This window comes from Diadema setosum (genome assembly GCF_964275005.1).
Source record: "Diadema setosum chromosome 20 unlocalized genomic scaffold, eeDiaSeto1 Scaffold_20_unloc_1, whole genome shotgun sequence".
Lineage (NCBI taxonomy): Eukaryota > Metazoa > Echinodermata > Echinoidea > Diadematoida > Diadematidae > Diadema > Diadema setosum.
Window position 1 is genome coordinate 1,193,164 of NW_027307649.1, and position 24,350 is coordinate 1,217,513.

Consider the following 24,350-nt stretch of genomic DNA (forward strand, 5'->3'; position numbering starts at 1 on the left):
TGTAATAAAGCATTGGTTTTCATGTAATTGTGTGAGCTTAGGCTGAGTGACTTAAAGCAAAATTTCTCTACTCATGATAGTTTCTCAGGCCTCATGATAATTGGCCCAGAGTAGTTTCCTCCATCTTCTGTGCCCATGGAATAACAAACTGAAAATCTTGAAAACTGAAAATCTTTTTGTGTAAACGTACACTTGATTTTACATTGTACAGTGCACTCCTGTTATAATTAACATGGTTATGACAAAATTTCAGATACAACAAAGTAAAATTCAGGTCCCAAATTTATCATCTATACATGTTTATACACTTTATTTGTTTGGTTATAATGAAATGTCAATATTATGAAAGAAAAACTGGTGGTCCCAAGGACTACGTATAGCGGGAGTTGCTTTTAAAACAGATTCAAAATTTTACTGCAACTATGGCTGAAAGTGAGACAACTCAATAATCAGATGTATTTTTTTTTCTTTGGTGCCTTGAAAATGTATTTTGATGCTTTGTTTTACTTTTGTGCTAAGGAAGAGCAATCATGATAATCTTTGAAGAAACATTGTGTACATGTCCATGAAAACACTGACTGCAGCCAGTAACATTGTCTGCATCAGTAGCATGTTGTTGTAAGACTAAACCATTACTTATTTTAGTATGAAAAGCTAGAACTAGAAGAATGCTATAGATATTCCTTTAGTCACATAGATGCATGTATAAATTTTCAGTCTTATGTGAAAAACAAAGAACATGAAACCAAAGACAATGATTCCTTCCTTGTGATAACATGCATGTTTGAATTGTTATGTTCTCAGTTGCTTTGCAGAAAACTATTGAGTTTTGAATAATGAAGTTGTATGCATTTGATAGCTTATAAAGGTGGTTTAGAAAATGAGTATGTCTATGATATTATCTCAAATTAATGCTTTTGAAACCTCATGATGATGATCTTGCTGCTGGCTAATACAGTATTGACTGTTATAGAAATATTGTTTGAAAAAAAAAAAAACAATAACAAACACACTGATTTGTATCCAACATGTAGTATGTAATGCCTAAGCCTTTCTCGCTCTGGTTTGTGATCTTTACAGATGTGTTAAAAAACAATGAATGAACAAATTTACTCACTTTTGTTGACAATGGTGCTTTCCAGCTGCAAGCAATTGTAATACATGTACAATGTACCATTCGTTTAAAATCATACATGTATATGAACAGAAGATAGTTGTAATATATGCTGTTTTGAAAGACAGCTGTTGAAATACAAATTAGAAATAAAAATGTACGGACCCATTTCATTCCTTCAAGGTTGTACCTTAGTAATGTTTTTACATTTTTTTTTTCCAATGATAGATTTTGGGTTTTTCTTATTTGATCTTCTCATGTTTCCCTTCTCATTTCCTCCGCTATCTCTTTCCACACATATTCTTGGTCGTGAGCTCTCATTGTGTTTGATGCTGTAACTTTGATCGAATGGAATTGATGTTGACTACTAGTATACTACTAACTACTGCTGTTACTACTTCTACTACTACTCCTCCTCCTACTACTACTACTACTACTACATTGTACTACTACTACTACTACTTGTACTTCTACTACTACTACTACTACTACTACCACTACTACTACTACTACTATATCTTCTACTACACACCTACTACTATTACTAATACTACTACCACTACTACTACTACAACTACTATACTACTTTTACTGCTACTACTACAGTACTGTCAGTGTGTTTTCAGACAAGCTTTACATGAATTATGCAATTAAATGTATGTGTGATTGTATTTAGGTGCCTGCCTTGTATGTGTGTTTGTTTGTGTGTGTGTGTGTGTGTGTGTGTGTGTGTGTGTGTGTGTTGGTGCCTGCATAAGCGCGTACATGATAGGAGGGATGGGGAGAATGAGAGACCAAAATCTATGTGTGTGTGTGTGTGTGTGTGTGTGTGTGTGTGTGTGTGTGTGTGTGTGTGTGAGGAGAAAAGGAGAGAGGAAGAGAGAAGGAACTGGTGGAGTAGGGATATAAGCATATACAGTATTCATGACACCATATGTCTGTCGCATAGACACGACTAAGCCTCCTACCGTGATGCTGGTACAGCAATGCCAATTTGTACACATCTGTGCCCCAAAACGAGATAATCCCACAACTTGTCAAAAATGTCAAAATTCCTAATCGACTGGTTTATCAGCCCTAGGCTGGGAATTCAGACCCGTTGCAATCTTTCAACCAAAAAAAAAATTATGTGTACTCAAGGGTAATCGATCAGTGATGGTATACATGAAACTATGGTGGTATTGTTTTTTTAATTGTGATCCGTTACCATGGTTACAGACCTACTGACAATGTTTAATAATACAGCCCAAATTTTCGAGCATGGTTAAGAAATAAACCTTTACTTTAACGCATGAGGTTTTTCTTTGTTTTGACAAATTCAAATACAGTGGTTGACCATATCCTGCATCCAACACAACAGACTAAACAGAAAAAATAACAAGAAACAAAATGTTTCAAGATGCTGACAAATATTCATATAACTTTTGTACAAAAAAAAAAAATCATATAAGATAATTTCAAGTATTCTCTTAAATAGATTATGAATTCTGTATAGGTCTATGATCATCGGCTACACGACATTTTCTGTGTGTTTCATTCCATATGCTTGACGCAAAGCGCTCACAGGAGATTAGAGCCCTAATCAAAATCAGTGTACAAGTGCGTTGACAATGGAAAGCTCGTTCACCACTTCGTCCCGATTTGGTTATACTTTAATCATGCATCATATACTTTTTGTGTTGGGTTTCTTTTACTCTTGTTGGACCCCGTGGGAGAGCAGAACCATTCTAATAATGAATCTGAAATGGGCCATCCATCCATTTTGTAATTTTTGATTACTCTATTATGATTTAAGCTTTCTGTGTATTTTTAATGTGAAATGGAAAATAGACAAACAAACAAACAAACAAACAAGCTCCTGCAGTCCGAAATTGTGGCATGCATATGAAGTACAGTTGTATTCGTTTTATTGGTTCCAGAGAGAGGTTGCTTTCTTCATAAGGTTTATTCGATGAAAATATGGCGGATACGGTTGACGTGTACGATGCTATTCTGAATGTCTGAGAAAATGTTAAAGTAGGACAGATGGAAGTGTTCCACGTCGATTTAGATAAACATAAAGGACTGCCCTTTCCTACGTTAAATTCTCTTCAGTTCCTGCAATTTTCCCGCAACTGCAGAGTTTTGTATAACTATGCTACGATCTCGATTGGTCAACATTTTGAACCTTGATGATAATCAGAGATCTGTATACTGAGACTACTGAAATGACCGTTATCACATCATTCATACCTTCCAACCGGCTCGTTCACTTACCATTAGTCTTCCGACAAGACGTGAAAATCGCTCATCAAAATGTATCAGAACTGCAGGATGAGACAGAAGCATCAGTACCGATGCATGATCTAGATTACTGGGTTTGCCTCAAACTTGTCCCCACAAAGGTCATTGACTCTTATCTATCAACGGGTGTAAACGTACACCTTTACAGATATCATCTTGTCAAAATAGTCTTATATTTCCTAATTTATAACGGATCCTATCACCCTAGCTGATTCACCTTATTCAAGATTTTGTCTGTTAACCCATTGGTATATTGTCTTGACTCTACACATAACTTAGTGGTAATACATTATTTATTGATTGTAATATACAGCTGTTTCATGACCTTATAATTTTGAATTGTTAATTTCTCTGGATATGGCTACCGTACAGCTGTTTTTCGTGTTATGTTGATATGTCATTTGCATTGCATTCACTTCTGAATACAGGTGAATACACACGACAATATCATAAAATGTCAAATAAGCCTGACATGAAGACTAGAAATGAACGAGGGAAGTGACCGTTTCTCCCGCGCGTTCTTTCATCAAATTTTCCCTCGCATGTGGCGCCTTCGTCACCTCCCCAACGTGGAAGCTGAACTGAAGGCGTTGTTTGGCTGTACCAGCTGGAGAAAATGGTCCTCAAGCCCATTGTGTGTCCCCCTTTTCCCCTTGATGGTCCAGGATTATCAACTGTGCGTCGTGTTTATATAGTGTGTGGATGTGTATCTATTTCCCATGTCCTCGTATTGTGGATGATGTACTAGCTCTTCAATACATTCTCATTCCACTACAACCCCCCCCCCCCAAAAAAAAAAAAAAAAAATATATATATATATATATATATATTCCACAACCAATTTGACTACCAAGTGGCATACACGCCTTGAATTTCTGTCGTTTAAGTTCACTGCGCTGAAACGTAATAGGCCAACAACTAGAAATGTTTCCCATAGGCTTAGGCTACATTACAAAAGCTATTTGTTTAAGATATGTCGTTATGCCCTTGCTTCCCAAACATATCTGGAGAATGAAAATCCAGTCGTAGCATTTCTATTCACTATTACATGCCACCCTCAAGAAAAAATGAAATAAAATGAGCAACTCTGTGTAGATCGATTGACTCCATTTTTACTTGTGAACGGTTTGAAACTGTTTGAGGAGAACTTGGTATGTACAAACCACGATGGGAAGACGTAAAACACAACCATTAAAGAACGAGAGTTCAATTAATTTGCATTCTCTTTGAGCTGAAAACGTAAGTCGTTGTATCTTCTTACTCAGTAACTGATTTAGCTTTGAATATAGTGAGCGTCGTCCTATTATTTTCTCACTTTTTAGAAGCACATTTGATGATTAATCAGAGTCAGTTTTGTCCCTTGCACCTCTCTTTTTTCATCATAAATCAATTTTGTTTCTTTATCTTTTGATATGTCTTTGAAAAATCAATTCCTTGTGTCCTACTTCTGTAAATCGCTGGGGAGAAATCTGTAGAAACAACATATTTATAGTCGAGCAGACAGCCTTTAACATCACGCGCCTTTTGTTTTGCTACCGTGATGAATGGGCGTGTGTGTGCATGCGTAGGGGACACTTATCCTTGTCACTGGGACGAGATTTTCGAGAACGTCTTTGCTGGTATATAAGAACAAGCATCCCATAAAGTCACACCCCTGTGCATCAACGGCGTTATATAGTTCTAGAAGAAAGTGGCTTAACGACATGGATTTGAGCTGAGGATCCGTTTCTACGGACAAAGATTCCAGGCCGAACAATCGTCTTTTGCGAAACCGTTTTGGAATAGGTATTGTCTGTAAGCGGTGAGTGGCGTACAGTACATTCATATCTACCACTGCTTTCTAAATGCAACGTTATTTAGTCTTGTTCCTGTTTTGATAGTTTATTAGGATGTATTCATAACCTCCAGCACATATCGTTAGTGAATTTGGTTTTGTTGCTTGTACGGTTGTACTAAAACTAATCAGTGTGCATTTTCGTCATCCACAATATCGTCTTGTAAAGACTGTTGCCTTTGCTTGTATGTATAAGTACGTTATCTATGCTACCTTCTATGAAAAGATGTAGGCCTATATCTGGAAAATGCGAGTATGTTGTTCCTTTTTGTTCTATTTCTTCTGTTGTAATTTGTAGACTTGACGTTAGATTATGCCTGGGTATGTGTGTGTATGACAGTTTAGTGCAAATGATTATAGCAGCAAAATGCAAAATGTGCGTCAATAATGTTCTAGAGGCGCGGCAACTCTTTTGACTCCATCGTTCAACTGGGTGTAATTCACCTTCCTCGGTACAGTATTATAATGCTTCTTTCAAAACGAATCATAGTACAATGTATTCTAGTTTTTGTGTACTGATGGTATTATAGATGGTATAAACGAGCAAAGGACTTGATGTCGTCATACCGTTACGTTGATACTTGTCCTCATAAAAGATAAGTATGTCCACCAATATCATGTAACACAAGACAAAATGTGTTGCCCTGACACCGTGCCTGATGCGTTAAACTTCTGCTCCACGGACTTTGGACAGTGTGTGCAATGCCATAGGTTTTTCTGTGCTAATCGGCACTCGAAGCTGAAAGGATATTTAGGAACTTTAAGTGGTGGGTCATACTCACAGTCTAAGGGGTAGACATTGATAATCATTATAAACTTTACGCTACGTGCTTTTTTATTCCATTGGTCATTCTTTGATAATGACACCATGCTACACTAACCGGTGTTCAACCTCGTCTGTCCTTATTACATGCAGTTTGCTCTTACGTGGCCAATAGTAACTCTTCATTCGATATGGTGGATGAAGAGGCATCAGCCGTAGTCGTCGACAACGGCTCAGGAATGTGTAAAAGTGGATTCGCAGGGGACGATGCACCACGGGCTGTCTTTCCGTCCATCGTCGGGAGGCCGCGGCACAAGGTCAGATGAGATTTTTTTTTTCATCATGTTTGTCTTTCAAGTCATTTCCGAACACCTTAGTACAGATCTTTTATGCATGTAACCCTGTCATAGCTACCAGAAACACTGTCAGGCATAATGATTAATGAATAACATTTTGAGACCAATTTTGAAAAAGGCAATTCACCATTTTATTCGGTTAAAATTGTGTTAAGCTGTCTTTTATTTTTGGAAGGGTGATAACAGAGTGTGTTGAAAGGCATGCCCAAGAAACCTAACATTCAATCAATACTGATGACATAGTGTCACGATGCAATCGAACATAACATCATTCCACTATCATGACTATTAAGCACCTGCCTTATATTTTGAGGCATCTTTATGACCAATCTTGTTTCCATGGTGACGCCAGGGCGTGATGGTGGGAATGGGTCAGAAGGACTACTACGTCGGGGACGAGGCCCAGCACAAGCGCGGCATCCTCAGCCTGCGGTATCCGATCGAGCACGGCATCGTCACCAACTGGGACGACATGGAGAAGATCTGGCACCACACCTTCTACAACGAGCTCCGCATCGCGCCCGAGGAGCACCCCCTGCTCCTGACCGAGGCCCCTCTCAACCCCAAGGCTAACCGGGAGAAGATGACGCAGGTTGGTGGCACGTTGGTGCTTGCTCAGTCCCCTAGTATACTTCTTATCTTTCATGTATATCTGTCACATCTTTCATGTACTTCAGTCTTATCCCAGATACTTCTAAAGATACTGCTCCCCTCCTCTCAACCTCTCTTTCGGCTGCCCCTGGCATTTCCAGTACATGACAGCTAGATTGCTGGTTCGAGGACAATCAACTCCTGGACAATATCCCAGGCCCTTCCCCAGATCTTAACCCAAATCCAAATTCTAATCCTAACCCTAAACCTAACTCTAACCCTAATCTTTACTCTAACCCTATCTTACTAACCGGTATCTAGTCGGGGGTAATTGTCCTGATACGAGATAGATAGATAGATACATAGATAGATAGATAAATAGATAGATAGATAGATAGATAGATAGATAGAGAGATAGATAGATAGATAGATAGATAGATAGATAGATAGATAGATGGATGGATGGATGGATAGATAGCTAGATAGATAGATAGATAGATAAATAGATGTGTTTACGTATAGATGTATTATACGTATGGGCCTATGTATACCGTGTGTATGTGTTTGTGTGTTCGTGTGTGCGTGTGTGTGTGTGTGTGCGTGTGTCGGTGTGTGTGTTTAATGAAGCTTTTTTTTTTTGGGGGGGGGGGGTTACATTTCCATGCGTTTCCTGCCCGTCTGCATCTCTTTCTGTCTACCTATCCATGTTTTCTCATTCCTATTAGCATGATTAGTGCAGGAGATGGGTAAGAAATAGATCATTCGTACATTTTTCTTACATCTTGAACTTTCCACAACCTCTAACCTTTGCAAGACGAAAACATTTAAATAAGACGAGAATAAGACCTAAAAGCCTCACCCTGCATCCTTTGATTTCCCTGGATAATATGGGGTGTTTTTTCCCCTGAAATACATCGACTTTTCGCGGTTTTTTTTTTTTTCATGTGCTGTTTAGTACTCAAGGCAACATTACAGTAGCATCATCGCGCCGTAATGCATGAGGCTTGTCAACAATAATTCCCCTTTTGAATTTTCACTTTGATTTGCGTTATCTGTCTATCACCTAGCCTAAAAGGGCTGCTGGAGGATTTGTAGCTCAATCTATTCAATTTGTTAAAATGTGGTACTTTCTAAGTTCACTCATTTGGTAATGGAAGCTCTAAATGGATCTCGATTAAAAAAAGAGAGAGAGAGAGAGAGAAATTCGATTTTTTTTTTTGTTCAGTTCACAGCTGATTGCCCTCCAACAATTCAAGCAAGGTGAAAGAGAGAGGATGAAAGGAAAAGCGACACAGAGTGATTCAAGGAGAGAAAGAGAGGAGGAGATAGAAAATATTAATGCAGGGAGAGATCGGGAGGGATTGAATAAAGGATGATGGGGGGAGAGAGAAAGATACGAATAAAATGAGAGAAACAACAATGATAAGAGGAGCGTTACGAGGATATTATTTATGTCTCATGCTTTGGATTATTTTATATATCTACCGGAAATTAAACGCTTTTAAAATTCAATATGATAGCTAGCAAATGCACAGGTACTTAGCAACACTCCTTACACTTTAAAGATATTGGGGTTAATCTTTACACGTGTTGAGCTACACGTAGTAATCTGCTAGATCACTGAAATCATAAAGGTCTGTTATCTTCTGGTTATATTATACCATACCATTATAATATATGTGCTGTATGTTTCCGAAAATGTTTACATCGCTTTTTCTTTACAAACGTTCCAAAATCCCCCCCCCCCCCCAATAAGATTATGTTCGAGACGTTTACATGCCCGGCGTTCTACGTGGCGATCCAGGCCGTTCTCTCGCTCTACGCCTCGGGCCGAACCACGGGCATGGTGATGGACTCGGGCGACGGGGTGACTCACACCGTACCCATCTACGAGGGCTACGCCCTACCCCACGCCATCACCCGGCTGGACCTAGCGGGGCGTGACCTCACCGATTACCTCATTAAACTATTGACGGAGAGGGGCTACTCGTTTACAACCACTGGTAAGTTGGGCTTTTGGCCGAAATGTATTGTAAGAACCTATACAATCCTAATATAACATCGTCATCCGTTTTAGATATTTCACAGTACTGGCATGATCTGCGATTCTTTATACTCTTCGCTTACACGACTGATTTCCCGCACATATTTGAATTGCTTTTGTTCTTGTTGTTGGTTTTTTTTTTTTTTTCAGCGGAGATTTAGCGGAAGCGTCAATGTACAAGACCTCATTCCAAACACATTTCGTTAGAAGACCTCCATTTTCTCACAAGCATAATGCATTCATTCAGCAGCTCCCTCTCGCTTTTATACACAGGTTCTATACGACTGCATGACTGATTGTATGCCACGTGCCATAATTACTTTTTACACGGGTACATCTGCGCCTGTGAAGTAGAGGTGTCTAAACGGAGGGTGGAGAGCAGTATACCATCACCCCTTCCCTCTCTCCCCCTCCTCCTCCTTGTCCCCCCCCCCCCCCCTTTCCCTTCCCTCTCTCCCTCTACCCCTCCCCTCTCTCTCTTTCTGTCTGTCTGTTTGTCTGTCCGTCTTTCTGTCTCCTCTCTCTCCCTTCTTTACCTATCTGTCCGTCTGATTGTATGTCCGTGTATCTATCCAACTTTCTGTCTATTTATCTACCTATCTACATGTTTGATCAAGTACATGTATTTGTCTCTCTATTTTCCGTATATCATATCAACCTTGACATTCGGCCATTAGTCGCATCCGTTTCTCTTTCCTCTGCAATGTCCTTTACAATTTATTTTCCCCCATATCTTCCTCCTTTTTGTCCTTAACTCTTTAAGTCTCTCTCACCATCACCATTTTGTAATCATATTTGTGTTCATGTTTTTGCCTCAAGCATTTTCATATTCATATGTTTTTTCATTCTTAAAGGGACTGTACAGTTCTGGTTGAGGTGAGGATTTAGCTTTTAACGTTTTGAGAGATATTCAGAAACCACTCTATGAGATGTCAAAGAGCATGCAATTCTAAGGGGAATCAAAAGTTTATTTGATGAAAATCGGTTTTGAAATGGCTGAGATATCCAAAAAACAAAGTGAAACAAAGAGATCCTAAAAAAAGACGTGGCCTGTCGCATTTTATTATTATCACTTTTTTTGGATATCTCAGCCATTTGAAAACCGATTTTCATCAAATAAACGTTGAATCCTTCTTAAGATTACATGCTCTTTCATATTTCATAAGAGGTTTCTCATTATCTCACTTAGGAATGTCAAAAACCTGAATCCTCACCTCAACCAGTACTGTACAGTTCTTTTAACTTTTTACTCTCAGCGATAAGGAAAATAGGTGCAAATGGAGAATATCAATATTATAATACATATGATTATATTTTCCATTCTCACCTATTTTCCTGATCGCCAAGAGAGAGAGAGTATAATTGATTGTGGCATGATTTAACTGCGCAATGTAATAAAATAAGAGAGTGTACCACAAAAACACCGAACATCAAACTCATACACAACAGAAACGGACAATATCCTATGCATTACATGAATCGTGAACATGATAGTACAAAATGTGGCAGAACAAATAATTAAGAAAGTTAGTTTCATAAAAACTAATGGAGCTAATACTAAATGATAAGAAATATAATAGCTACTCGGATGTGGTGTTCGTCTTTAAAACCAAATGTTCCCAAAACAAATGCTAGATTTGCAACAATTCAAATCAATGTGTGGTGTCAATTATCTTGGAGTAGAGCACATGAAGCTTGCGAGATCGAGCGATTTCTGAAATGATACACCTTGTACCTTCGTCACCCTTCCGGTTCGATAGAGTGGAGTGATAATTTCCTCAAAATTTCTCGTTAGGAATTATAAGAAGCGGACTTGACTAAAATAAAGCCGTCATCGCTTTCTGAATGATTCATTGATCACTTCCTGTTGCGGTTTTTATCCGTTCGAGCGAAGTGATATTTGACCATAATTCCTCTCGATGTATCATTTATTAATTTTTGCATTGAAACATCAGTTACTGGGTAAGAGACTTTGTTTTGTAATTAAATAAATGTGATAAACGCAAACAGAAGAAAACTAACCAGAAATGAATATGATTTATTAGTGGAAAAATGAGCAAAGAAGTAAATAATAATATTTGTGACTATAATTATATCATGAATGTAATAAATTTTATTCATTTCTGATCAGTTTTCTTCTGTTTGCGCTTAATACAGACTGAAAAAGCTGCATCACTTTGGTGATCCCTCGCATTTATCCTCAAGTTGAAATATCCTTTGGGTTTATGCCAGGTTCAAGTGTGTGCGTGTGTGTCACACACAAACACACTGCTACATAGCTTCTGACCATTCGACCATTGAGAATTAAGGGTTTCTGGGACGAACACTGAACTAGGGCTTTCTATAGCTCAGTCGGTAGAGCTACGGGCTAGTAATCCGGAGGGTTCGGGTTCGAATCCCGATGGAATCCCATTTTCTTTTCTACTAATACAATTTAAGTGATATTTCAACTTCCTTAGGTGCACGGAAATTTATGTTCACGAAAAGTCTATAAAAACAATCGATGTCAGGAAAAAAAAAAAAAAACTTAATTGTGTCTTTTTCTCTTTTTCCCCAAATAATCTTTATGTATAGCTGAAAGAGAAATCGTGCGGGACATCAAGGAGAAGCTGTGCTACGTTGCACTCGACTTCGACCAGGAGCTCGGCCTCGGGAGCGAGTCGTCTTCGCTGGACAAAACCTACGAGCTCCCAGACGGCCAAGTGATTACCATCGGAAGCGAGCGTTTCCGGTGTCCAGAGTCACTCTTTCGCCCGTCCAGTCTTGGCCTTGAGACACCTGGCGTTCAGGACACCACGTACCACGGGATACTCCAATGCGACGTCGACATCAGGCGCGACCTCTATTCCAACGTTGTGCTCTCCGGCGGCACCACGATGTTTCCGGGCATCGCGGATCGCATGCAGCGCGAATTGATCAGCCTAGCGCCACCTACGATGAAGATCAAAGTCGTGGCACCTCCAGAGCGGCGATACTCGGTTTGGATCGGCGGATCGATCTTATCGTCCTTGTCCACTTTCCAGCATATGTGGATCAGCCGGGCGGAATATAACGAGAGCGGACCCGCAATAGTGCATCGCAAATGCTTTTAAAGTTTCAATATTGGCAATTATTATCATTACACTACATTCATTGTATTCACATTATAGCTGCCTAATAACGGAGACGTATGATCTTAATGTTTCCCTTTTATATGGTGACGATGTATATCTACCAAAATCCAAAGCAGGGCGATATTTATTGACATGTGAATACGAGGGCAACATGTACATGGCGGGCGCTCTTTCATTCAACAAAAAAGCCATTGACTCTGCTTGATTAATTTCTAGTATGGTAGGCCTACAGTACACTGTTTGTAAGAACGACGATGAGGCGTCCTTTACGCCCAGTGTTTTGTCATTGCCTGAATTTAACTTTCCGATTGTGTAAACCACAGTGGAAATATCAATGGCTCTTTAAAATCTAGATGTCATTGAACAAATTCCAACAATTCTTCAGGGAAAATAACAAAGTTGTTCTGTGGGTAATGACTCATTAAGCCGATGCAATTCAATACCACGTTAAAGAAGAATGCTTGAATTAAAAGTACAATTGTCTTTGCCAACTTGTTATCCAAGCTGCTGTTACATTCCCAAGAAGTTAAGAGGATTGGGTGTTTTTTTCCATTGTAACGGCACAGTACTGCGTTTTCGTGGTTTGAGTGTGGAGAGTTGAAAGAGAGCTTGTTTCTAACACGGAAATGATACTCACAAACGTTGCAATACAGGGGTATTTATAGTGCAGTGGAATATTATTGATAATGTAAGCTAGCTAAGTAACATAGCATAAAATATGTTAGACAGAGGCCAGTTAAGCATTGCATTTTACAGTTCTATAGTAAGATAAGATAATAAAGACGAAAATGCAGACAGTTAGATCTACTGTAATTAAGTCAGTGCTAGTTGAACTATGACAATATACACACAAAATCAATCTAGTCTTAATACTTTTCTTCTTTCGTATAATCATCTTCTCGTATTGAAGAATACCAATCCATTTTCACAATCTAATAAAGTTGCCCGAACACACAACTCTTCTACAACATCAAGTGTCTGCATTGATGTATACTCATCAATTATGAATTACTTAATCATGGTTTGCAGCATTGCAAATTATCATTCGGTTAGTTGTTCCTTCCTCCGTGAAAGAAAACTATTAAGCATTGGTTTCTTAAGTTTACAGCTGTTTCTGTCATTGTAGTTGTTCCTATTCACGTTTCCATTTCAGTTAACAATACGAAATGACATGAACTCAAAGGTCAGTAACAATAATACGTCTGGCGAAATTGGGCTAAACAATGACAAGATAGTGTGCTACCATATCTATGTCTGCAACTCATCCACTGACCAGGAGCATGGCCTCTCGATAGCCGCTGAACAAGGAAAAATAATCCTTCCGGTCAAGAGACTAGCTGTAACATCGTAGAAAGAAAGATAGATAGATAGAGCGGCGGATTTATCAATTGTCCGATTGTTTGGTAGATAGATAGATAGATTGATTGATTAATTGATTGATTGATTGATTGATTGATTGATTGATTGATAAATCATTGATTAATTGATTGATTGGTTGTTTGATTGGAAGATAAATAAATAGACTGATAGATAGATTGATTGATTAACTAACTGATTGATTGGTTGCTTGATATAAGATAGATAGATAGACAGATATTGATCGATTGATTAATTGATTTAATGATTGGCTGATTAATTGATTGATTAACTAACTGATTGATTGGTTGCTTGATATAAGATAGATAGACAGATATTGATCGATTGATTAATTGATTTATTGATCGGCTGATTGATTGATTCATTAATTGATTGATTGATTGATTGATTGATTGATTGATTGATTGATTGATTGATTGATTGATTGATTGACCAGTGACTAATTGATTAGGTTTATCTAATTTTTTCTTCCCTGTTTCTTACATGGTGACACACCGTCATAAGAACAAATATATCAAAGAGGAAAACTGAAGGAATTGACAAATTTACACAATTTCTAGGAAAAAGAGAAGCTTAGAAAGTGGCAGAAGTGGTCATGCCTAGATAAGAAGATAAGAGACATAGTTTGTGTAGCACACGTTCTTGTTACGCAGGAATAGTGGCATTGCTATGACTTTCTCTTTTTGAGTGGATGAGTGGCAAAAATGAATTTTCCTTGATGTATTTGGACAAATTCGTGAGAAGAATTATAATTCTTGAGAAGTGCAGAATCATGAAATGTAAGCGCGGAAAAGTACAAAGGAGACATCAATATGTGACGTAATGGTGAAGCATGTCGTATTACTCAGTCGTCCAGTTAGTTTGTTTCCCTGCTTTCATTCGAGTTTAACATCGTGTCCATGTGGGGGCATAGAAATAATCTGGTTTACGCGAAAAGAAAAGAGTCCATGGCGTAACGATATTTTGCAATTAAAACGTGCAATGAGCAATGTCACTTCTTTGCCCCAGGGACGATGGATGACACGGTAGAAGGCGAAACAGTAATGTTGTTTCCTTAGGTCGAGGTTTTCCTTCTTAAAGCTACTGTTCTCATCGTCATCCTATTTACATCCTTCTTCTTCTATTTCTTTCTCTTGTTTCCTCGTCCTCTCCTCTCCCTCTTCTTCCTCCTTCTCCTCATCCACCATCACGTTCTTCTTTTCTTATCCTCTTCCTCCTCTTATTTCACCATATTCTTCTTCATCCATACCTTCTTTCTTCTTTTCTTCTTCATCTTCTTGTCATTATTCTTTTTCCTCGTCTTCTTCTTCTTCTTCTTCTTCTTCTGCTTCCTTATCTTCTTCTCTCTTTCTTCTATTTTATCATTATCATCTTCATCTTCTCCTGTTCTAATTTCTAGTTTTAGTATAGTAGACATTTTATGTTTAATGGAATATTCTATGATTTTGAGGAGCTTCTTGAGACTCGTGATTGCATGTGAATGAATTGACTTTATTTGGAGACGATTCAAGAGTTGTATCTTATATTTCGCTTGTTTTTGTATTGTTTTGTAGCTTTTTTTTTTTGGGGGGGGGTATTGTGGCGCAGAAAGTGATCAACCACCAACAGATTTGTGTGTTTGACGGACTTGAACAGCATTTCGCAGAGTAAAACTCTCTTTGCTTTCTAATATGCACAAGTGATATAATGGCTGTGTGTAATTTGAATATCACACCAATAGCAGTATCTGTAAACATTTACATGTAACCCAGGGCCACTGACAGTTGGATTCCACTGCCTTTGTGATTAAAATGTTATTGTCATGTATAGTTGCACCTTACGTGTTATCTTACTTATTATGGATGATACTTTTCATGAAGATTTCTTCATCTTGAACAACATGTTGTCATAATTTTTATACTTGAAGATGACATGGACTTGATATCATTTTCATGTTGAGGAATTACCCGTAGGAAAGATTCGGCCTCAGTTACATCAATATGATATGATAAAACTACGAAACAGAACAGAATAGAGTAGGGCAATATCGCTGATCCAGGCAGGAAGTCGCAGTGAATGTATTACGTGATCAAATGACGAGCACACTCGGCGGAAATTGCCGACGAAAGATTTTAATCTTGCGTGCGCTATACATTTCTGATATGAAATCCCCTGTTGTAGCAAATAACCCTGCGGGCGGTCCAGCAGTGCAATTGCATGCACGAATCATCCGATTGTTCTACTTTCCACCTGCTTAGTCTTTTAAATTAATAAGAGTATAACACAGCGGGGGAAACGAGAGTGGTATATACATGAGAGATATATAGTGATAATACACAGGAGGCAAGGCAAGGAGACAAACAGACAGACAGAAATACAACTGTTGTAAGATATTCAAAAAGAAGGACAAATAATAAAGAACTGACACAGAGAAAAAATAAACATTGTACTACTGTATAGCTTGCAAAACGCGTGAGCGAATATGAGAGAGAGAGAAAGAAGATAGGGACAGAATGAGGGTGGAGAATGCATGTGTGTGTGTGTGTGTGTATGTGCGTGTGTGTGCGTCTGTGCCTGTCTGTGTGAAAAAGGGGTGAGAAAGTATACTGCTCTACTTCGGCAAAAGGAAGCAAGAGTGACATACCATCCGAATTTGAGTTACTGATGTTTTCATAATTCACATAATGAGCTCTTCTCCCAGGCCAAATTTACATGCAGAAACACTCATCCAACTATTCAAAGAGATATGTTAGATAAGACATCATGATAGTCCATTGACGTCAGTGTACATGACAGACACATTTTGCTCTTTTACAAGAAATGTCACTTTTGTCACTTGCTCCCTTTTGCCAAAGTAGGGCAGTATAGTATATAGATGAAGATGAATAGCTAGATGAAAGAAAGATTTTCTAAGGTAGATAAGTTCGGTAGATGAATTGAGGTATACTCGAAATACTTAACGAATAAAAGAACACAATAGTATAACGTACACGTATGCGCTCACATTGTGCATACACAAATATACGTACACAGTTATGTCAAGGAGTAGCTTCATGGTTATGTGTACTGATAAACGGTCGTACGCACCTACCAATATACACCATCCAAACACAATGACAATACCTTCAAATGCTTTAAAGGAAAAAGAGGCTAAGCTGCCTATTTAGAAATTGGGAATAAAGGGAACAGACATCCCCCCCCCCAAAAAAAAAAAAGCGCGACATATCAGAAAGATGGAAATAATCTGTTATGTTTGGCTGTAATCCTATTATGGGATAAAATGTACTTTCTTTTATTGTTGTTTTGTTTTTCCTTCTGGCAGGAGAAATACAATTTCTCGTAATGCCTTCGAAGAGTGTTAATCACGCGTATACATTATATTTCTCCTCATTTTGGGGACAACCATCCAAAGTAATTCAATAAATCTTCTTCCTCTAACTCTGTTTTTATGGCCCCTGCACAAAATCTAATGCCGGAATTGCACTAAGAAATAAGAATCAAACATTTTCCTCACATTTATTTTATACCTAAAACTAAGAGCTGCAATGTTTCTGCTTATTCGGAGTGTAGAAGTATACTTGTAATATCTACTGAACAATCAGACAGGGGTTTAGGAATAGAATGTATACTGTATCGTTTTCCCTTAATTATTTGCTAGTCTGTAGGCTTCTTATTTCCTTTGTATCATGAATTGTTAATTGGGTAAGCTAGTTTGTTATCACGAACGGGGAAAAATGTAATACCCACACATTCGCGGATACAGTCATTATCTCGTTATACGATATATTGTTAGTCCATTTTATCTAAATGGAAATCATACGTACATGTACATGGGGGGGGGGGATAACATTTTGCTCATGGATTTCAATGTATTCTCATATTTCGTCAAGCTACTAAGTTATAAAGCTTTAACTCATGTGACTTCACCAAATGTTCAGATGTCAAGAGAAATTAAAATACAAAGGGTGTCATTATGTGGACAAATTTGATCCAAAAACAAAACAAAAATAAAATAAAAAATGACTACGCTTCCTTGAAATAACTTCGCCGTCCTGCGACGCACCGCGAATATTTCTGTTAAACGAGGTCTCAAAAAGGGCCAATACTATGAATACCACGCAGAATATTTGATATTTGATATAGTTCCATCATGCAAACCTTCAGAAATAATCTACATAGTCTGTATATTTATTTATGTTATGAAGTTCGAATTTACGTCTAACAATCAAACTATGTGAAAATAGGCATGGATGTGTACAGTGTGAGGAGTGAAATAACATCCAGGCGTAGAACGAACGCAAACAATATTCACCCACCTGTCTACTCCTGCTCCACGCCGTTGTTCACCGATGCGGAGCGTTCTACAGACGCAATAAACGAGTGCAAAATGCTAACAAATTCACGCCGGGGGTACCTCATCTGTACATGTTGTATTCATCTATTGTAAAATCAAGAAGATGTCTTCAAATGAACTGTCTAAGTAGAAAAAAAAATCTATTGGAGCGATTCGCTGTTTGCGATGAAACGAGGAATAATTCTCACTTTGCTTCGAGGCAGTTTTTTTAGACTTCGTTGAGGAGCGGAGTATACAGAATGAATGTAAACTACCCAATAGAAATCGTTGTGGACTAACTCTATTTGGTCTACTAGACTTACATCCCTCTGGGTTCAGAAACAATTACTTGGGATCTCTCCCCTTCTCTCTGTCCCATTATTCATTTATCTATGTGTTTATCTTTATATCTATCTATCTATCTATCTATCTATCTATCTTTTTATCTATGTATTTAACTATCTATCTATCTATCCATCTATTTAACTATCTATCTATCTATCCATCTATTTAACTATCTATCTATCTATCTATCCATCTATTTAACTATCTATCTATCTATCCATCTATTTAACTATCTATCTATCTATCTATCCATCTATTTAACTATCTATCTATCTATCCATCTATTTAACTATCTATCTATCTATTTATTTTTCTGTCTATCCGTCTGTTTGTCAGTCTGTTTGTTTATCATTTTTTTTTTTTAATTTCACTCTTTCATTCTGTGCCTGTCTTTATTAGGCTGTGGTATTACCGGAGAAGTCTTAAGATTACATAATTGAGATAAGATAAGAATTTACCTGTTTTTGCATATTACAATCCTAGTCATTTGTTGATAGTGTATCCGAGCGAATTTGTGATTTTTAAATACAATTTGAATTGAATTGAATTGCATGGATTGCATTGCATTAAAATGAATTGAATTGAATTGAATTAAATTGAATTGAATTGAATTGAATTGAATTGAATTGAATTGAATTGAATTGAATTGAATTGAATTGAATTGAATTGAATTGAATTGAATTGAACTAAATTGAACTGAAATGAAAACAAAACAAAAATATGATTTGCTTATTTGTAACAATTTTGGCTGAGTGATGTGGCCAGACATAACGTACTTGTTGCACGCAACTAAAGTGGGTTATCAGTCAGTACACTTCAGCTATGGACTTGAGAGACAATGCAATGTAATTTCTGCAATGCCCTGCAGTCCATCAGAAAAGTTGACATGGGCTTGCTAAGGAATTCGAGCTTGAATTAGATTTTATTGATCCTCTTATTACATCGATTCCTATGTATCATCCTCTGTCCCACTCTCTCTCTCTCTCTCCCGCTTTCCCTCTCTCTCTTTCTTTCTCTCTCTATCTTTCTTTTACTCCCTGGGTTTATTAACCAACTGTCATCTGTAGCATCTCAGGCATCGACACCAAGAGAATCTTGGCTCTTTCTTTGTATTTGACTCTCTTATCCGATTTTACTTGCTATCCTATCGATCCTCTTATCGATACTGACTCTATTCCCACAGTATCATATTATAGGATCCAATATTTCGTGGATTCTTTTATTCTTTTACCTCATTGCCCTTCCCTCAAGTCGCCCTACATTCTTGACTTTGAAATTCATTTTTTTTTTCATTTATGTATTAGATTCACTCTCTTCTTCAACAGAACATAATAGAAAAAATTGCAAATGGTCATACATGAGTACCTACGGGTTGTCTGTACCATGAAAATTAGAGATATTTATGAATTAAAGGCATATTATGTATAATTACAAATCAACCTTGTTACATATTAGCCTATAATAATTTTTATTCATGCTCTGAGGAAAGAAAAGTGTAATAAAATGTCCACTAAAAAGCATTGCCTGAACATTGTCGACAACTCATACAATGGAAAAAAAGAAAACGCAACTCAAAAAGTTCTAACAGAAAAAAAGATGAAGTCATTCTTCTGAAAAAGACATAAATATAATAGGAGAGAAAGGATTTTCTACAGGTAGGCTCTGTATGAGATCACGGCCCGACCTTCCGCTCGATGTGTCCTAATATGGTAATTGCTGCTTACCTCAATGCTATGGAGGGTTATTTCTGCTGTATCTATTCATTCTTTTTTTTTATGTATTCACATTCCTCATTTACATACAACAGGAATGGTGAACGCAAATTTCCGTTTTAGGTAGCACATACTGTTTATGAACAAAACAAGACTTGTGCGATATAAAGATGCGCAATGATCTACAATCATGTGATTCACATACAGGAAATAAGTGAACAACTTTCATGTTTCCGCGTGGTGAATGACAGGAAACCACGTGACCACAAGTGTCCAAAATTAACAGCGCCCCCATCCCCCCAACACACACTTTCTTCTTCTTCTTTTTTTGATAGGAAGCAGGATATCTATTTTTGTCTTCCGTATAATGGCATCAACTCGGTGAAAGGTAAAGAAAACAGATAGAAGAAAGGACAAGGTACATTGTAACAATTGTGAAAGGGCAAAAAGCCAGAGGCACTGATGTTAAGTAAAATTGCAAACGATGAATGTGTTTTGAGTACACGGATAAGGAGAATGGGGGAGGGGCTGGAGGGGGTCCATTTCTTTTTCACCCCGAGCATATTTACCTGACATTTAAAACCTCTGACATTTTTCCTCTGATTTAGAACTTTGGTTTCTTTTTTCCTGACACTTAACACTGAACCAACATGTGATGAGATTGAGTTCTTTAGTTCAGGAAATACTCCTTGTCATTCATATCATATATCTTTTTTCGACAGAACCTACAAATAAACAAACAAACAGACAGAAATCAGGTTTACACAATAATTTAAAGTGAAGTTTAAAACATATAACTTCTAAAGAAAGCTCTGCATGAATTCGAATGTCAAGAGTGTATACTTGAAATTAATTCAACATATGATTATCGATCAGTGCTTCGCCCACATTCGCATTTTTTTTTCATTGTTGGAGATAGCTGCCCACCCAATAAAGTGCAGCATTTTTTTTTTTCTAAAAACGAGTTGCTTGGTCAGAATATCCCACATCTCTTTGAGATTTATTGGATGGAAATTTACCCTAAAATGTCAGGTAAATTAGATCCGTTCGGATGAAGACACAAGCCGTAGATAACTAGTTCTGCCATGAACGGACAGCGTACTTCAAGCAATTTAAAGTCTACTGACGATTTAGAAAACATCTCATAGGAAATATGAATGAGTCAATTAGCCCTGTATTACTGAAGGATTTCAGGCATTTTAAAACCCCGCATGTATTTGATAAAAACAACCACCACATATATTACATAGGTAAACTATGGATATATTCAGATAGAGAAAAGGGAGCAATTTAATTGAGCATATAGAAGTGATCCCCCTCCCCCTCAAGAACTTTAGAAAGAGGAACACAAACTAAAAAGAATGAAATACTAGAAGGTTGGTAATTATCTCCGAAGATAGGTATATAAACATACAGATAAGCAGATATATGCCATGTAGATAGATAGATAGACAGAAGGATAGATATATAGACAGACATTGTAGCTGGATAAACAATTTTATCTATGAATGGCTCTATGGGCATTATGCAGATAGATGAATGGAGATATCCTTACGGAGACAAATAAAAGGAAGAATGTCTTAGTACGAATGATGAAAATAATGAGGAATCGTTCCAAGCGAAATGCCGCCTGAAACTTTCAATTCAATTCAATTCAATATTTTATTTATTTCCATCATCAAAAAGAAAAAACAAAAGGGAAAAAGTTGACATGATCCAAAGTGATACATTTTTTTTTTCATTTAAAGAACTTTTTCACTTAAAGAACTTTGCAGTAGCTGTGATGTGCTGTCTATTCTCGATGGTGTAAACGCAAGGATTTGTGTGTTTTTTCTAATGTATGAATATATATTTGATTTGATTTGATTTGATTTATTGGTTTCTGTATCATCATTGTACATACACACATTCATGTACAAACATAAATATGATAATATATATATAAGTATTTTCTTGTTCATTGCCTGTGTACAATGTACATCAAAAGTACAACAAAACATACAACAATGAATAATACAGAGGGGCTACAGCATAGGCCGTGTCACACCTTTCCGGGCAAGCCTTGCGTGCGACTTGCAAAGAACAATTTTTACTACCCGGAGGTCCCCGGAATGAGCCGTACCTGACAGCACCTAGCACGTATCTCACCCGTAGTCACCTGGAAGTGTGCACGCAAATCTTTTTACCCGCAACCATGTTTAGGCCCTGTCACACCTTTCCGGGCAAGCTATGCATTCTGTTGCGTGTAGGGATTTTCCAGCATACCGGGAATTTTTGAGGGCGAACAAGGATTTGGGCGAGTCAGTGCATGTGTCTTACTTGCTGGACGCGTTCTACTTAAATTCTGCTTGCGGGTATACGGTGTGACCTTTGTACAAGTCACGTGGGGGCTGACAACTCAGTGAAGGAATTCCTCTGAAGGAATGACTGAAGTCCCGCGGAATGTCATTATCTTGGCTGCATACGGGGACTGCGAAGTACTTGCGTGGGAGTTGCCTGCGAAGTGCTGCCGCTAAGGGCCTCCTACTGGCGTTCTGCGTGGACCTCTCCGGGCATCCCCGCGACTCACTCGGAAAAAGTTTTGGTCATGCTCAAAACTTGGCTGCGGTTAAATCGGACTTGCGTGAGCACCTCCGGGCAAGTACAGATACGCGCTAGGTACTGTCAGGTGCTGACCAACTGCGGAGAGCTCCAGGGAGCAAATTTGTTTCCCCGCAAGTCAAGCCGCAAAACTTCCCCAGATACGGTATAACAAGGCCTTGAGCATGCTCAAAACTTGTTCCGAGTGAGTCGTGGGGTTCGCTCGCAGAGGTACACGCAGAACACCAGTAGGAGACTCTTACCGGCAGCACCTCGCAGGAGTTGGCTCTCACGCAGGTCGCACGCGCCTAGTAGGTAAGAAACAAATGCGAAAATTGCACACATTCTTGTTCGCCCGCGAAAAATCTGCTACGTGCTGGAAACTACCTCCTCGCCACAAGCCCGCGTAGCTTGCCCGGAAAGGTGTGACACGGCCTAGCGTAGCTTGATTTGCGTGCAGCCCCCGTAGCATAACATGATATCATAATATACATCGGAAGGAGAATAGGAGGGAGGGATGACTTGCATAGAGATAGGATAGTTGAAAGGAGAAAGGGAAAGGAGAGGTTTGTCTGCTTTCACTAAAGGTTTATCAGTGGCGTATCTAGGGGGGGGGGGGGCAAGGGGGGCACGTGCCCCGATACAAAATTTTTCTGCTCGCTCGCTGCGCTCGCTCGCCAAAATTTATATAAAAAAGAAGGTAAGAACAAAACGTGATGATGACAAAATGACAGTGTTTATTGTGTTCACACATGTCATTTCATATTTAGCAGGCAAAATGTTTCACGGAGCAGCGGCTGCAATTTCTTTCGTTCTAATGCGATCGCCAATTGGATCAAAAGAAGGCGCCAACGGGTTCGAACATACGGGGGGGGGGGTGCGCGCAAAAAATCCGAATCAAACAAGATAATAACAACACGTAATGATGACGCGGAAATATACAAATTTCGGCTCACTCGCTCGTACTAATTCAGAGTCCTCAGTTTGTTGGTATAAATCGTTATCTATAAGGCCGTCACTATACCTTGATTAGAATTGTAAGATTTAATAAGCAAAAAATAACAAGAGTTTCATGATTTGTAAGCTGAAATACAAAAATTTTCGGCTCGCTCGCTGCGCTCGCTCGCCAAAATTTGTATAAAAAAAGAGAAGAAGATAAGAACAAAACGTGACGATGACGCGGACAAAATGAAAATGTCTATTGTGTTCACTCATGTCATAGCAGGAAAAATGTTACACGGAGCAGCGACTGCAATTTCATTCGTTCTGAAGCGATCGCCGATTGGGTCAAAAGAGGACGCCAACGGTTTCGAACATGGGAGGGGGGGCGCAATAAAAAAAAAGCAAAAAAGATAAGAAAAAAGCGTAATGATGACGCAGAAACATACACATTTCGGCTCACTCGCTCGTACTAATTTAGAGTATTTTTTCAAGTCCTCAGTTTGTTGGTATAAATCGTTATCTATAAGGTCGTCACTATAATTGTGAGATTTAATAAGCAAAAAATGACAAGAATTCCATGTTTTGTAAGCTGAAATACAAAAATTTTCGGCTCGCTCGCTGCGCTCGCTCGCCAAAATTTATATAAAAAAGATAAGAAAAATACGTGATGATGACAAGGACATATACAAATTTCAGCTCACTCGCGCGCACTAATTTAGAGTATGTTTTAAGTCCTCAGTTTTTTGGTATAAATCGTTATCTATAAGGCCGTCATTATATATCTTGATTAGAATTGTAAGATTTGGTAAGCAAAAAAATGACAAGAATTCCATGTTTTGTAAGCTGAAATACAAAAATTTTCGGCTCGCTCGCTGCGCTCGCTCGCCAAAATCTATCAAAATTCATTACATTTAAATCACCCTCAAAAGATCCCTAAAAGTGCTTGAAAAAGCATCATGTGGACTTTGTTTAAAGTCCCTACCG

The 24,350-nt window shown here is 38.2% G+C and overlaps 1 protein-coding gene across 1 annotated transcript; it reads left to right on the forward strand.

Annotated features, from left to right (window-relative positions):
- Positions 1 to 6,179: 6,179 nt before the first annotated feature.
- LOC140245661 (actin, cytoplasmic 1-like) lies at positions 6,180 to 12,077 on the forward strand. Its single transcript, XM_072325208.1, has 4 exons — positions 6,180 to 6,311; positions 6,703 to 6,942; positions 8,698 to 8,944; positions 11,560 to 12,077. The coding sequence occupies exons 1-4, from the start codon at positions 6,186 to 6,188 to the stop codon at positions 12,075 to 12,077; spliced, it is 1,131 nt and encodes a 376-aa protein (XP_072181309.1). The 5' UTR covers positions 6,180 to 6,185.
- The last annotated feature ends 12,273 nt before the right edge of the window (positions 12,078 to 24,350 follow it).